The sequence below is a fragment of the Microtus oregoni genome, unplaced genomic scaffold (genome assembly GCF_018167655.1).
Source record: "Microtus oregoni isolate MIOR12 unplaced genomic scaffold, Mior012 000015F_ref0000493, whole genome shotgun sequence".
Taxonomy (NCBI): domain Eukaryota; kingdom Metazoa; phylum Chordata; class Mammalia; order Rodentia; family Cricetidae; genus Microtus; species Microtus oregoni.
Window position 1 is genome coordinate 10,964,724 of NW_024543074.1, and position 15,015 is coordinate 10,979,738.

Consider the following 15,015-nt stretch of genomic DNA (forward strand, 5'->3'; position numbering starts at 1 on the left):
CAACCCTCCTGCCTCAGCTTCCTGAATGCTCGGATTACAGATGTTGGGCCAAGACTGACTTACCTTCAGGTTTTTGTGCACTATATTGACCGTTCTCTTCTGTTAGTTTTTCTTCAAATGAGTTATGGTAAAATTAATTAGATCTGTGGTTAATTATAATGGCATTCTAATCTCTACAGGGACTTGAATTTTAAGTATTTCTAAGCTCTTTCTATTTCCCCAAATTAAAGGAGTTTGCAAGAATTATAAAGTTGAAATTAAGTAAAAGGAACACTTTCTTATTTTAATAAGTATTTTCTGCATTTACCATATGTGGATATTATAAAACTATATAAAAAGTCTGGTTATATCTACCAGAATATTACTACTAACATTATTTCATATGTCATTAACATGTTTCCCTGTTAGTCTATACTATGATATGATTTTAAATGAATTCACTTAGAATTATTTCATAATTTTTACACCAGTCTTTTACTCTTGGACATTTGTGTTTTTCCAATAACCTAATTCTGCAATAAACATCCTGTATATAGAACATCATCTCTGCGTCTCTCCTTAGGACAACAGTTCTTTCTCTATTTATTAGATATATTGATTTTATTTTGTGTATTTTGCCTGTTTGTATACATACACCACATTTGCCATGCCTGAAGAGGTTAAAGAAGCCACCTGACCCCTGGAACTGGAGTTAGGAATGGTTGTGAGCGACCACGTGGGTGCTGGGAACTAAACCTGGTTCTCTGCAAGAGCAGTAAGTGCTCTCAACTGCTGGAGCCATCTCTCCAGTCCCAGAACAACGTTTTTTGGGACAACTGAATCTCCTGGAGAGCTTTCAAAAGCTCACACATAGCCAGGCAGTGGTGGCGCACGCCTTTAATCCCAGCACTGGGGAGGCAGAGGCAGGTGGATCTCTGTGAGTTTGAGGTTAGCCTGGTCTACGAGAACTAGTTCCAGGACAGCCAGGACTGTTACACAGATAACTCTGTCTCAGAAAACAAACAAAAAACAACAACAACAAAGCTCACACATAGTCTCAAATTAAATAAACCTGATAATTCTGGGGTAAAACCTAAACATTGATATTTGTTTATCCCCCCCCCCCCCCACACACACACAGAGAGAGAGAGAGAGAGAGAGAGAGAGAGAGAGAGAGAGAGAGAAGGAGGTCTTCTTCAGATGATTCTAATATGAACTTAGTGCTGAAGGCCAATATTTTATAGTAAAGCCTTCTAAACCCCATGCAAAGGGACCGCAAGGACCAGCAGGATAAGCAACACAGACAGCTTATTAGGTAAGAGCTTGGATGCCATCTCAGAAATTGTAGTTTATTTTTATTTAGATGTGTGTGTGTGTGTTTGTGTTTGAGAGGCAGGGTGAGAAAAATGTATGGGAGTAGTCTCTCCTTTCCCTGTGAGCTCCAGATACTGAACTGAGAGCACCAGGCTTGTATGGCTTTGTATTCTCTGAGCTAACTCACCACCAGCAGCATTTCCATAATTCTTAATGTCTCCCCAGGGTGGTCTTGAGCTACCTCATGGAGGGCTACTGTGCCATCTGTAAGTACTACAAATGTATTTGCTTCAGTGTGATCACGGGTGGGCCATGAAACCCCCTTTAAACAGTCTTCTCTTTTGTAAGTGGGGACAGTAACACTTAACCTCTAGTGGTTTTGTACTGAAATTAATTGCTCACTTAACACATTAGCTAAGTACCCAATATTGTAACGGCACCATGATTCCATGAGAGTACCATTCAGACTGTAAAACTCAGCATGTATACAGCATTTCAAAACTAAACTAAAGACCTAATCCATCAAAGCCCATAGTTCTGGGAAGGTTTCTAAAGATACTTACAAACTGTAGCATGAAATTCTAATTGGTCTTAATAATAAAATCCCAGAGTCAGATATTAGGGGGTGAAAGCAGAACAGCCAGCCAGTAGTTCTTACCTCTACACAATCCTCAGACCGAATGCCGTGTCCTGTCTCTATAAATCCTCAGATTGTATGCCCTCAACTCCTGTCTCCTCTGCTCAGCCATATCCCTTCCTGTCTCCAATCCCTAGTGCTGGGATTAAAGGTGTGTGACTCCTAAGTACTGAGGTTAAAGTTGTGAGCCACCACCTCCTGGCTCTGATTCTCTTTGAGGCTAGATAGATCTTCCGTAGTCCAGGGTGGCCTTGAACTCACAGAGGTAAGTCCGTGTCCGCTTCCCGAGTGCTGGGATTAAAGGTGTGCGCCACCACCGCCCGGCCTCTGTGGCTAACTAGTGTAACTAGTTCTGCACCCTGACTTTCAGGCAAGCTTTATTTGTACAGCACAAACAAAATATCACCACAATTAACCTTGCTTCTGTAGCTCCACTTCTTGCTAACTGTTCTTGTTAACTCAAGTATGTCAACTGTAGCGCGAATATTAAAAACCCAGAGACAGATACTGGGGTTCAAGCTGAGGATCAGAAAAGCAAAACAGCCAAGCCACTAGAAAAGTCTTACCTCTACCAAGGCTGGGCAATGGCAGACTGAGCTGAGACCTGCCTCCTTTCATCTCATCTTCCTCTCTAGTGCTGGGATTAAAGGCGTCTACCACCACTGCCTGGCCTGTATGGCAAAGATCTGAGCAAGAGCGGCACAGTCAAAAGATCATTGTGGGGATAAGGAGATTGCTCATCAGATAAAGAGCCTGCTGTGCAAACACAATGACCTGAGTCCAGATCCCCAACACTCTTAAAGAGCACGTGTGGCATGTACCTGTAACCCCAGTGCTGAAGGGACAAAGACGGTCTCCAGCGCCCAACAGCAGCCAGCCAATCTGGCCAATCAGTGAGCTCCAGGGTCAGTAAGAGCTCCTACCTCAAAATAATCAGTGTGAAGAGCAATGGAGGAAGACACACAGTGTCGGCTTCTGGCCTCCACACGCAAACACTCACATGTCTTAGCACACACACACATACACGTTCTACACACACTACAACAAATGAATGAAAGGTCACTGAGGCTGCGGACAGAGTTCAGATTCCATCCTGAGCTAACATAAATGAGAACGCTGATTAAGGCCTACAATCATAGCACTCAGATGGTGAAGAAAAGATCAGAGTTCAAGGTCACCCCCAACTATATAGTAAGTTGAAGGTTAGCCTGGACACACATGAGATCTCAAAACGAGAGCTTTCTAACCACTCCTATGTGGTGCCATGGTCTATAAACCCCGTGCTCAGTCCTCCAACCACACTGTATGAATAATAAAAAAATTGTTTTTTGCATGTGTGCTACTGGTGCCCGTACAGGCCAGAGGCTGCTTTGGATCCTTTGGAACTGGAGTTGAGATAGTTGTGAACTGCCATATGGGTGCGGGGAATCAAACCCGCGTCCTCTGGAAGATACCCAGTGCTCTTGACCATGACTGAGCCCTCTCTCTAGCCCTCACTGTGCTGGCAGTTGCCCTATGACCTCGTCTGCTTCTCCATTACCCGGGGCTTTCACTGCTCAGCTCAGTGCTTCCCATGGAGCTCTGCTGTTCTTGGCGCTCTATGCTCATCCTCCAGTCACAAGACTGGCTCTTCCCCAACATCGCACCCGATCTTTGAAGGCCACATCTTCAGAGCAGCTTCCACCGGATGCCTTATTTAATGTTAAGCTGCCCCTTAACATTCTTATGCGATTAATACCATTTTAACCTATTATATTACGGCATTTGCTGTTAATACTATTTGATCATTTAAAAGCTAGGTAAACTCCAGGACAGCAGAGACTCTGCTTGGTTCAGCACTGCTTGAAGGCTGACAGCAGTGAATTGCACACAAGAGTTATTAAAAGGATTTGTAAGGCAGGCATGGTGTCAAGTTCCTGTAATTCCAGTACTTGGAAGGTAGATTCAGGAGGACCACAAGTTCAAGGCCACCCTTAAATTAATTCGATGGAAAAGAAGGCTGTTAAAACATGGGCAGGGACAGGGGCAACAAAAATGGAAGACTGAACATTTATTTTGGAGGTTAAAGTTTTTTGATTTTCTGGGAGGTTCTTTGCTATTGTTGTTTTTCTCACGGTGTAGCCCAAACTGGCCTCAAACTCATCACAATCTACCTGCCTTGGCCTCCAAAGTGCTGAGATTATAATCTCTGCGCCACCACGCCCAGTTTGAAACAAGTCTTTTTGTTTGTTTGAGACAGGTTTTCTCTGTGTAGCCTTGGCTGTCCTTGAAAACTGTGTTGACCAGGCTGACTTTGAACTCAAAGAGCTCCATCTGCTTATGCTTCCTGAGTGCTAGAATTAAAAGCTTGTGCCACCACCGCCTGGTTTTATTTATTTATTTATTTATTTATTTATGTAATGAGTCAAATAATGAGAGTTAAGGATGTTTTCTGGATCTCAGAACACTACATAACAAACAAATAAATAAATAAATAAATAAATAAATGGAATGCTAAAAAGCACATGAAGATAACACTGAGTTCAATATGAGCTGTATCTGTGAGATACCAGAAAGAAATCCAAGAGCAGACACGACTGTGCCGAGAGGCTCCTGAGCTCAGAGGAGAGGCCGACTGTGAGAACACACACGCTAACTGAAGCCATGGAGGTAAACTAGGTCACGGTGTTAGTCACTGTTCCATTGCTGTAAAGAGGCACCATGACCAAGGTTACTTTTATAGAAGAAAGCATTTATTTGACAGCTTGCTTAAAACTTCAGAGGGTTAGTCCACTATCACCACGGCAGGAAGCAGACAGGCGTGGCACGGAGAGCTTACATCCTCATCCACAGGCAGGGAGGGAGTTGGGGGAGCCCTGGTTTGGGTGTGGGCTTATGAACCTCAAAGCCAGGCACAGTGACACACCTACTGCAACAAGGCCACACCCCCTAATCCTTCCCAACTGCTGGGGACTAAGCAAGCAAACACCTGAGCACAGGAGCCTATGGGGGCGTTCACACTCAAATCATCAGTGTCTTAGGAAGAACACTCAGAGAAAAACGAGAGGTGGAGGCTGAAGCCGAATAACCAAAGAGACAGAAAAACCAAGAGTCTAACATCAATGACACCGAGGAAACAGGTGGCGAGAGCAACTAACAAGGGGGCAAGTGACTGTGATCTAGAAATATGGAGGACGCTGGCGGCCTGAGGAACTTCTGAAGAACGGACGTGGGATTGAAATTCTGGTGTGCTGAGGGGAGACAGGGAGGTGAGGACCAGAGACATCAAGTATAATGTTTCCAGAACTGCAGTGAGAGATGCCAGCCACTGGAGAGGGAGGTGGAGTCCAGGACAGCTGTTTTCTGTAGCACTGAGGACTGAACTTGTGAGGGAAGCACTCCACTTGTTTTGTTATTGAGATTTATTTCCATTGCTTGGGGCTTTTGTTGTGGTAGTCCTTACTTGTTTTGAGACAGACAGGGTCTATTACTCTGTAACTCTTAGCTGACCTCAAACTTATTTTGTAAACTAGGCTGGCCTTGAACTCACAGAGACCTGCCTGCCTCTGCCTCCCAAGTGTAGATGTTAAAGGTGTGCACCACCATGGCTGCGTACGTCATTAATATTATTTTAATTTACATGTGTGTGTCACATATTCATTTGGGTACCTGCGGAGGCCAAAAGAAGATGTCAGATCTCCTGAAGCTGGACTTATAGGCAGTTATGAGCTCCCTGATATGATACGGGTGTCAGGAACTGAACTCCAAACCTCTGAAAGAGCAGCAAGTTCTCTTATTTGCTAAACCGTAGTCAGGCTGGTCTTGAACTCATTCTGTAGTCCACCCTGGCCTCCAAATTGCAATCTTCTAGCCTTTGATTCCTGCCTGCCACACCACCAGGCCCAGCTCAGGGGAAGATTTTTAAAGATAAGAAAATCTACATGTCAATGCTCATGGAATGCAATGAATAAGGGAGACAGCTCAGGGGAAGATTTTTAAAGATAAGAAAATCTACATGTCAATGCTCATGGAATGCAATGAATAAGGGAGACAGCTCAGGGATGAAAGCATTTGATGCACAATTGTGGGACTAGAGTTCAGATCTTCAAACCTGTGCCAGATGGGAATAGCCTGTTTTAGTCAGGGTTTCTATTGCTGTGAAGAGACACCATGACCACTGTAGGCAGAGTTCTCCTGTCCTGAAGGTCGGCTCCCAAACAATTGACTTGGAGACTTAATGTAAATGATAATAAATGCTTGGCCGGTAGCTAAGGCTTATCACTAGCTAACTCTTACACTTAAATTAACCCATATTTTTTTTTTTTTTTTTTTTTTTTTTTTTTTTTTTTTTTTTTTGGTTTTTCGAGACAGGGTTTCTCTGTGGCTTTGGAGCCTGTCCTGGAACTAGCTCTGTAGACCAGGCTGGTCTCGAACTCACAGAGATCCGCCTGCCTCTGCCTCCCGAGTGCTGGGATTAAAGGCGTGCGCCACCAACGCCCGGCTTAACCCATATTTTTTATTTATGCTTTGGTACTTTTTCTCAGTACGGTGTGCCCATCTTGCTCTCTCCATCTGCCAGTGACTCTCCTTCCCAGCATTCTCAGTTTGGCTTTCCCCACCTAACCATATTCTGTTTAGCTACTGGCCAGTCGGCTTGTTTATTAAATCAATCACAGTGACAATCTTCACAGTATACAAAAGGATTATTCCACAGCGGACTACGGCAACTCTTCTAAGGGAAAACATTTCATTGTGATGGCAGCTTACAGTTCAGAGGTTCAGTCCACTGCCATCACGGTGCGACATGGTGACGTGCAGGCAGACATGGTGTTTTGCATCATAGTGTGTAGTCAACAGGATATGGTCTATAAGTTATACTGAGTAAAACTTGAGCAAAAGAGACCTCAAAGCCTGCCCCGACAGTGACACATTTCTTTTCTTTCTCTTTTTTGACACATTACTTTCAACAAGGCCACACCAACTTCAACAAAGCCACATCTCCTAATAACGCCTGCCACTCCCTTTGGGTCCATTTTCTTTCAAACCACCACAGTGCCCTGCCTATAATTCCAGTGCTTGGAAGACAGAGTGGAGTCCCAGGAACAAGCTAGCCATATCAGTGAGCTGTGGGTTCAAATGAGAGATGCTGCTTCATTGAGGAAGGCAGACAGAAGCTAAGGAAGACTCCAGACATCAACCTTGGGCCTCCACATATTCACTCACACACACACACACACACACACACACACACACACACACACACACACGAGAGTGTGTGTAAAGAAAAAATAAAAAGTTGAAAATAAAAACGCTACATAAGAAAAAACTCTGAATGGACGGGGATAAGACTGTCCTTGGGTAGGAAGGACATTCCTTTAGTCTAAAAGAAAGTGGGAGGAACATGTACAGCTAGAGCGCACTGATCTGTACTTCAACAGAGACGGCATCTGTTCTATAGGGATTGATGCGGCCATGTTAGGAGTTGTGGTGAAGGCAAGCCGAGTTAATTTTCACTTAATGGCTTGTACGTCTTTATAAAGTAGATGTACGAGACAATGGGAAACGAGGGGCTGAAGCTGGAAATGGCTGACAAGAGTCATACAAGCAGCACCCTACAGAAATGGTAGGGCTGCCCCGTGCAAGAAAAGCACTGTACAGTACCTGGGACAGAATGGATAATGGTTACTCTAACCATCAAGAGCTCTCTGCCAACTCAGTGATCATCAGTTCTGACCTGGAGTTGACAAATCTCACAGAGCTCCACTTGCCTTTCCTCCACAAGTGCTAAGCTAGGATTTCAGGCGTGTGCCACCAGGCCCAGCCTAGATTACAGTTCTTACCAGCAGGCATTAGTGTCTGTCATCTTAATGATTATGAACTGATAGTTATAATTATACAAGCCACCCTTCTCAGGTAGTGTCTGCGATTAGTCTTCACATTCTTATATATAGTTGTCTCATCAAACAGAGCAAGTTTATGAGTGGAAAACTGTACCGGAAGTCTCTATGTCCTCACACTTCCTTACATGTAAACGTGGGAGTGGTTTTGTTTTGTTGCTTGCTTGCTTTTAAAGTTTTTATCATATTTGTTTATTCATTGTGTGTTTATGTGGAGAGATCAGAGAACAACCTCCGGGAGCCAGGCCTCTCCATCCTCCACGCAGGTCCTGGTGCTCAAACACAGGCTGTGAAGCTTCAGGGCAAGTGTATTTACCACTGAGCCGTCTTGCAGCCCCTTGTTGTCTGCTTCCTTTGGGAAAGGTCTCACACTGTATCCTAGACTGGTCTTGAATCAAGGCAAGCTTTCTGACTCAGCCTCCCAAGTGCTAGGATTGCAGGCATTCATGAATTACCACACAAGAGGCAACTTACTTCTTTCCCCTGGTCAAAACAGCAAGCACCTGTTTCTTTGTTTGAAGGTAGCCGAACAAATGTGTACTTTTTATTTTATTTGTGCTGGGGAGTTTTCTGTGATCTAAAATGTATGAACATGATCATCCGCAATAGGAGCTATTAGGTTTTCACAACAAAGACCTCTTACCTACCAAGGCAAAATAAAGTGCCACTACTGCACAACAGTGAAATGCGTCCAAGGAAAGTCGCTATTCGTGTGTGAAAATTCCACATGGACACAAACCCTCTAGACCCCAGTCTAGATACAGATCTGCATCTGGATGACAGCCATAGAGAGGCTAAATGAGAGAAACATTGTGATTTTAGTTTTACCACAGTTCCACCCTTCCAGTATTCTGATGATGTGAGGTGTACAATCCAAAATATGGGGAATACAAAATATTGTGTTCACCTCAAAAAGTTCAACATTAGCCGGGCGATGGTGGAGCACGCCTTTAATCCCAGCTCTCGGGAGGCAGAGGCAGGCGGATTTCTGTGAGTTCGTGACCAGCCTGGTCTACAGAGCTAGTTCCAGGACAGGCTCCAAAGCCACAGAGAAACCCTGTCTCGAAAAACCAAAAAAAAAAAAAAAAAAGTTCAACATTAATTAGGGTTCTGTTGCTATTTCCTAGTAAGAAGGGAAATACAGCAATTTTTCCAACCCCCCAAACTAGAGCCCAGAAATAGATCTTACACAATTGGCATCTAACTAGTATTAAAAATAAACATTTTATTATATAACAAAGTTAGTTTCAAAAATTTACATCAATAAAATCAAAAGCCATTCTGAACACAATAAAATGTTTGCCATTATGGACACCTTGCACTTTTCAGAAACCTGATTCAAAACAAAGGATTAAGCATGCTACACATGAGAGGGCCACATCATTGTGTCCATGGCAGCAGCAGAACAAAGTGTGAGCTGCAGAACTGGAACCATTGTCCTCGAGGCAACTGATGCAGACAAAAGAACAGAGGCCACAAGCCACAACGCCTGAACTCAGGCTGAACTGCCTCCGATCCAGTTCCAATCACTCCGACAAGTCGCTCTGATCCAGCACAATTATTCTGTGTACACAGATTTTAAAGAAAAAAAGGTAAGTTTTGAGTTCATACATACTTTAAAGAATTCTTGTGCAGTGCTTGGAATCACATCCCAGGCCTCATACAAACCAGGCAAGCATTCTGCCACTCACTCAGCTCATATCCTAAGCTCGTGTGTGTGTGTGTGTGTGTGTGTGTGTGTGTGTGTGTGTGTATCTTTAGAATCCACACACATACACTTTTCCTATTCAACTGAAGTCACAGAAAAGGAATTTTGTCTGTATAATCAAAGCAGATAGTGATCAACAACATAGCATGGGGTGTAAAATGACTACAGAGCAACCGACAGTAGCATCTTTCATATTCCATGTATGAAACCTTCCTTGAGCAGACATCACTTATTTAAGCAAAGTTGGCATTAACCTCATCTTATATTTGTCAATTATAGATATAAAACTATAAACTGATCGGCTTGGTGTAGATGCAATCTGTCAGTGATAGTTATTTAGAGACTGGTAAATATTTAAAGTCTGCTCATGCAATCTAAAAAGAACAAACTCTGACCTATAAATACGCTATCTCATTACCTGGAAGGTTCAGACCAACCCAGTCGCTTCCAGAAACAGGGCTTTAGTTCATCTTGATGAAACACAAGAGAAAGGGGAAAAAAAGCCTGGTTACTTTCTAGGTCAAGGGCTGTCAGAATGCAGTATTCACATTAGAGTGCTCTCTAGTGTGCTGTTTCCTCGTTTGTTCTACTCTATAAAGATATGACTTTCCTGAAAACACAGCCAAAGGATCCTTCTCCTAATATCCTAGAGCCCCCTGTGATAGCAATGGGTACCCAGTGACACTAAGTCAAAAGTCCCTGCATGACCTTTCCAAATTCCCTGAGTTATCTTCTTAGTGAATTCAGTCTTGGCTAAATGTCCATATACTCTGGGCCCTATGCCAATCAGAGTTCTGGAGGAAATAAAATGTATACAAACTAGTACAGATAAAGATTTCTTAACAAAGTGGCTATACACAAAGGTATAATTAGAGTCAGGGAACAAACAAGGACTGACAAGGCATCTATTGGCTAGTAGCTGCGGGAGGCCTAGGTGGAAGGCAGCTGAGCAGTGGGGATGGGATGGCTCTTGGAAACTGGAGCAGGAACTGGAGTTCGGAAAGACAGGACACCATGGCTACCAGGCACAAGGTGCCCAATTGGTAGGGGAGGGAAGTGATGAACAATTCTCTTGCCCTCTGATCTTCTGCCAGGGCCCCCATTGGCTAACAGAAAGACAAGGAGATGCAGTCCATAGGGTCTGCATCCTGAGACATAAAACAGGACAGAGAAGGAGAATGAAAAGGAACTAGGGATGGGATGCGAGGAAGACTAGATGACCTGAAAGGGTGACTATCTCACTCCCTGAGTAAAATAAACACAGGAGCTCACTTCACCGCAGAAGGGAAGCTCCTTCCTCTATGTGGCTTTTGGGATCAAACCTAGGTCCCTCAGGCTTGGTGGCAAGATCCACTGAGAAACCTCAAAGCCCTTGATTTTTGTTTGGTTTTTAGGCAAGGTATCCCCAGTTGGCCTTGAAATCTGTGGGTGATCCTCCTGCTCCTACCTCCTGAGTGCAGAGGCATGCATCACCACACTCAGCTTAAATTTAAAATGCTTTTGAATATATTTAAATGCAAAACAGTTCTACAGACAATGAACAAATTGTGACTGGCCCATGGCTTGTTTTAGAAGCAGAACTGAAAAGCCAGGAGTGTTGGCTGGTGCTACAATCCCAACACCTGGTAGGTGAGAGGAATGCTTTGACTTTGAGATGCTGAGTGAGGCCAGAGTGAGGTGTCGTCTCACAAAACTAAAGAACAGCCAGGCTGTTCTGGCAACACACCATTAACCCCAGCACTTGAGAGGCAGAGACAGATGGATCAAGGCCAGCATGCTCTAAAGTTCCAATACAGCCGAGGCTACACAGAGAAATCCTATCTCAGGGAAAAGGATAAACAAAATAAAAAGAAAAAGAAAAAAAACCCCAAATTTTGATGATGTTGCTGTTTTGTGATGAAGTTATGATTGGCAATTCTCAGAAATGCTGAGCTGAAGTTTAAGAAAAAAGACATGACCCCATACTACACAACAATCATCCATTCATACATTCTTCCAAAGCCCCTAAAACACTATCTGATTTACTTCTCTCCAGACTGATGCTTTCTTTTCTTTTTTCCTTCTGATCAACAACGTCTTGATCTTTGGGTTCTTTCTCCCTTTAATGACAAATGAGTTGAGGCATTAAACACATACGTAACTGTCAGGAGAACAAGACTATGCTCCAAAGTAAATACAGAGTACTTAGTACTGATGACATGTTCCTACAGGGTCGTGTTAGTATATTTATTATGTATTTTGGGGTTTTATTTGTTTATCTTTAATTCCTATTTTATTTTTATTATTTATTTACTTATCTATCTACTTATTTTATTTATAGACAGGGTTTCCCTATATAGGCCTAAGTGCCCTGGAACTCACTAAATAAACCAGGCTGGCCTTGAACTGAGAGCAATCTGCATGCCTGTCGCCAGCGTGCTGGGATTAAAGGCAACAAGGTTAGTTTAAATATATCTAAACTCATTTCCTTTTCAGAACTGTATGAAACAGTTCCTGCTACCCATCTACATTGTGTGATGTGAAAACCAAGACACGGGAAATGACATTCTAAAAAGAAGTTCTAGAGTTAAGATCTAACCCAGATAGCCTATGCAATCAAACTCTGTTTTCAACCATTAGACATACATAGCTAGCCTCAAAGAACAAAAAGAGTATTTCCCTTATAATCAACATTCTCTTTGAAATAATTTATCACCTTGTCTTCATATCCCTCAAGCTCCCTGTGATATGGGAAGTCTAAATAAGCATCTTACAAATTCAAAGCCACATTCTCCTTGAGAACAGTCACCCCTCTAGATGGGAGGAGAGGGCTCTTTCTCGCTTAACTTCATTAACACAATCAGGGGCAAAGGCCTTTATCTTCTACTTCTGTCCAAACACTCAAGACCACAGTCATCCAGTCCCCTGGGCAGCTGCAGCTTCTGTGAAATGGAAACACTGTTTCCTCTCGGCAATGGCTGTGCTCATCAGAAAGTTTGTGCTTCACTAGTCAAAGTCTGTTACTTTGCCACATCTAGTCACCAGCTCCATCCTCTGGGGTGGAGACATTAAGTAGATTTCTCTTCACATGATAGCATTTCAGGCATTTAGGGAAGCTATCAAATTCTCCACTCGTCTGCTCTTTTCAGGCTGAGTCTCCCTGGCTCCTCAGTGTTCTCACACTGACTATTCCGTGTCCTCTGTGGACTACTACCATCCATTAGAAAAGTGTCCTAGGAGCCCGCCCACAGCACATCGGTTATCCCTGGCGCACTTCCTTCATCTGGACAGTTCATGTCTGTGTACCCTGCATTAATGCTATGTGGACCTTTTCAGAAACTAAGTGCTGGGCATATGGACTAAGACTTCCTGCCCTCAAAGTAATTACAGGAAATAGAATTTCCAATAAAAATTATCAAGTTAGGTCTGCTTTCTCACACTGTATACTTTTGGATCTAAAACTTGCCATTTGTAGGCCCTATGTGCCTCGGCTGACCTTGAACTTCTGGGCTCAAACAATCATCCCCCTTAAGATTTCTGAATAGGGGCTGGAGAGATGGCTCAGTGGTTAAGAGCACCGGCTGCTCTTCCAGAGGTTCTGAGTTCAATTCCCAGCAACCACATGGTGGCTCACAATCATCTGTAATGAGATCTGGCACCCTCTGATGTGTGGACATACATGGAGGTAGAATGTTGTATACATAATAAATAAATAAATCTAAAAAAAAAGACTTCTGATTAACTGAAACTATAGGTTCCTGCAGCAGCCATGCCTGGCTTTGTCTTTATCTTTTAGAGTGGCTAACATTTGCACCTGTCAAAATAAAATTTTGGATTTTAAGTCCATCACCCGTCACATTAGCATTCACTTCTAGATTTGGGTTATTTGAAAACTAGTTACATATGCCTTTCTGATTTAACTCGGATGACTGATGAAAACGTTGAAGGCACAGGGCTAAATCCAGTATTAGAGCTCTGGTATCTGTCTCCTAATGGGGTCTTGGAGAGTAGGTGGTGGGACGGAGAGAGGCAGGTGTGAGCATGCAGACAAGTGAAGTCAGGCCTGGCTGACCTACAGCTGTGCAATGCCATCACCAGACAATCATCCTCCAATAAGCCGAAAGCCTAGCTACTTCCTGAAGAAAAAAATAAAAGACAGGAACTGGGAGCCTCGTTCTATGGAGTTCTATGCCCTAGGTACATAACAGTTTGTATGTTCTTTCCCCTGTGAAACCTAAGAAAATGATTCCTTAGTGGGAAAGACAACCTTGTAGAGCCCTTGGAAGGGTCCAGCAGTGCCGTGTTCTCCTCAGGTGACTGCAGCAATCTTTCCAGGTCCTCATCAAGAGAAGAATGAGCTCTGTCCAGGAGCAAGTAAAGAGAAAGGTGACAAGAGTCATTTCCTCTCATAGCACATCACTGCACGGTGAAAGGGCCCTCAAATCCGGTGCTTACACAAGAGCTGAGAGCATACGGTGTGAGACAGTGTCTGGACTCTCAGAGGTCACTTGTATCTAACTTATACGGACACTCAAATAGTCCGTTAGCTCCTTGACAAAACCCTGGCACCCATGAGATCACTCCCTCCAATGCCAACTGTCTCAGTTATAGGTTATTAATTCAGTTTCTATATGAGGTTTTAGTTGTACATGCTTTTTATGTGTTTTTCTGAATTACTTTTTTTTTTTTTTTGGTTTTTCGAGACAGGGTTTCTCTGTGGCTTTGGAGCCTGTCCTGGAACTAGCTCTGTAGACCAGGCTGGTCTCAAACTCACAGAAATCAGCCTGCCTCTGCCTCCCGAGTGCTGGGATTAAAGGCGTGCGCCACCATTGCCCGGCCTGAATTACTTTAGGTAGAAAATAAAAGGTAATTTTAGAAGACCTAAAAATGTACACTTTCCAACTGAAAAAAGATCTTCCATTCTATAGTAGTATCTAGGACTAACCATTCACATAGCACTGAGACACCTGAGAACTGGGGAAGACCTGCTTGTGGGTAGCACTGCCAGCCATTTTGAAAAATGAAGATAAAGGGGCTGGGGATGGGTTCAGTGAAAAAGTACTTCTCAAGTAAGAATGAAGATCAGAGTTTGAACCCCCAGAACCACCTGTAATCACAGAATTTAGAGGGCAGAGACACGGGGATCCCAGGTCAGGTTGGCTAGCTCCAGGTATGACAGCTCAGTGGGTAGTGGTGTTTGCCTGAGGACCTGAGTTAGACTCCCGTGACTCACATAGTGCAGTCCATTCTCTGATACATCCACATGTGTGCTGTGGCCATGCCACCACCCAACACAAATAAATAAATAAATAAATAAATAAATAAATAAATGTCAAAAGGGGAAGAAATAACTTTTTTGAGACAGGATCTCATGTAGCCCAGGCTGGCTTTTAACTGGCTATTCATCCAAAGCTGGTCTTGAACTTCTGACCTTCCCACTTCTACCTTCTGAGTGCTAGGACTACAGGTATGTGTCCCTACAGTTTATGTGGTTCTGGGGATCAAACAGAAAGCCTAGGCTG

General features: G+C 43.4%; 1 protein-coding gene across 1 annotated transcript in view; it reads right to left on the bottom strand.

Moving 5' to 3' along the window:
* Window positions 1-11,489: 11,489 nt before the first annotated feature.
* LOC121456194 (inactive serine/threonine-protein kinase TEX14-like) overlaps window positions 11,490-15,015 on the bottom strand; it is an 82,513-nt gene continuing 78,987 nt past the window's right edge. The window contains 2 exon segments of the mRNA XM_041664077.1: window positions 11,490-11,613; window positions 13,761-13,853. Coding sequence (XP_041520011.1) covers window positions 11,490-11,613; window positions 13,761-13,853 — 217 coding nt within the window.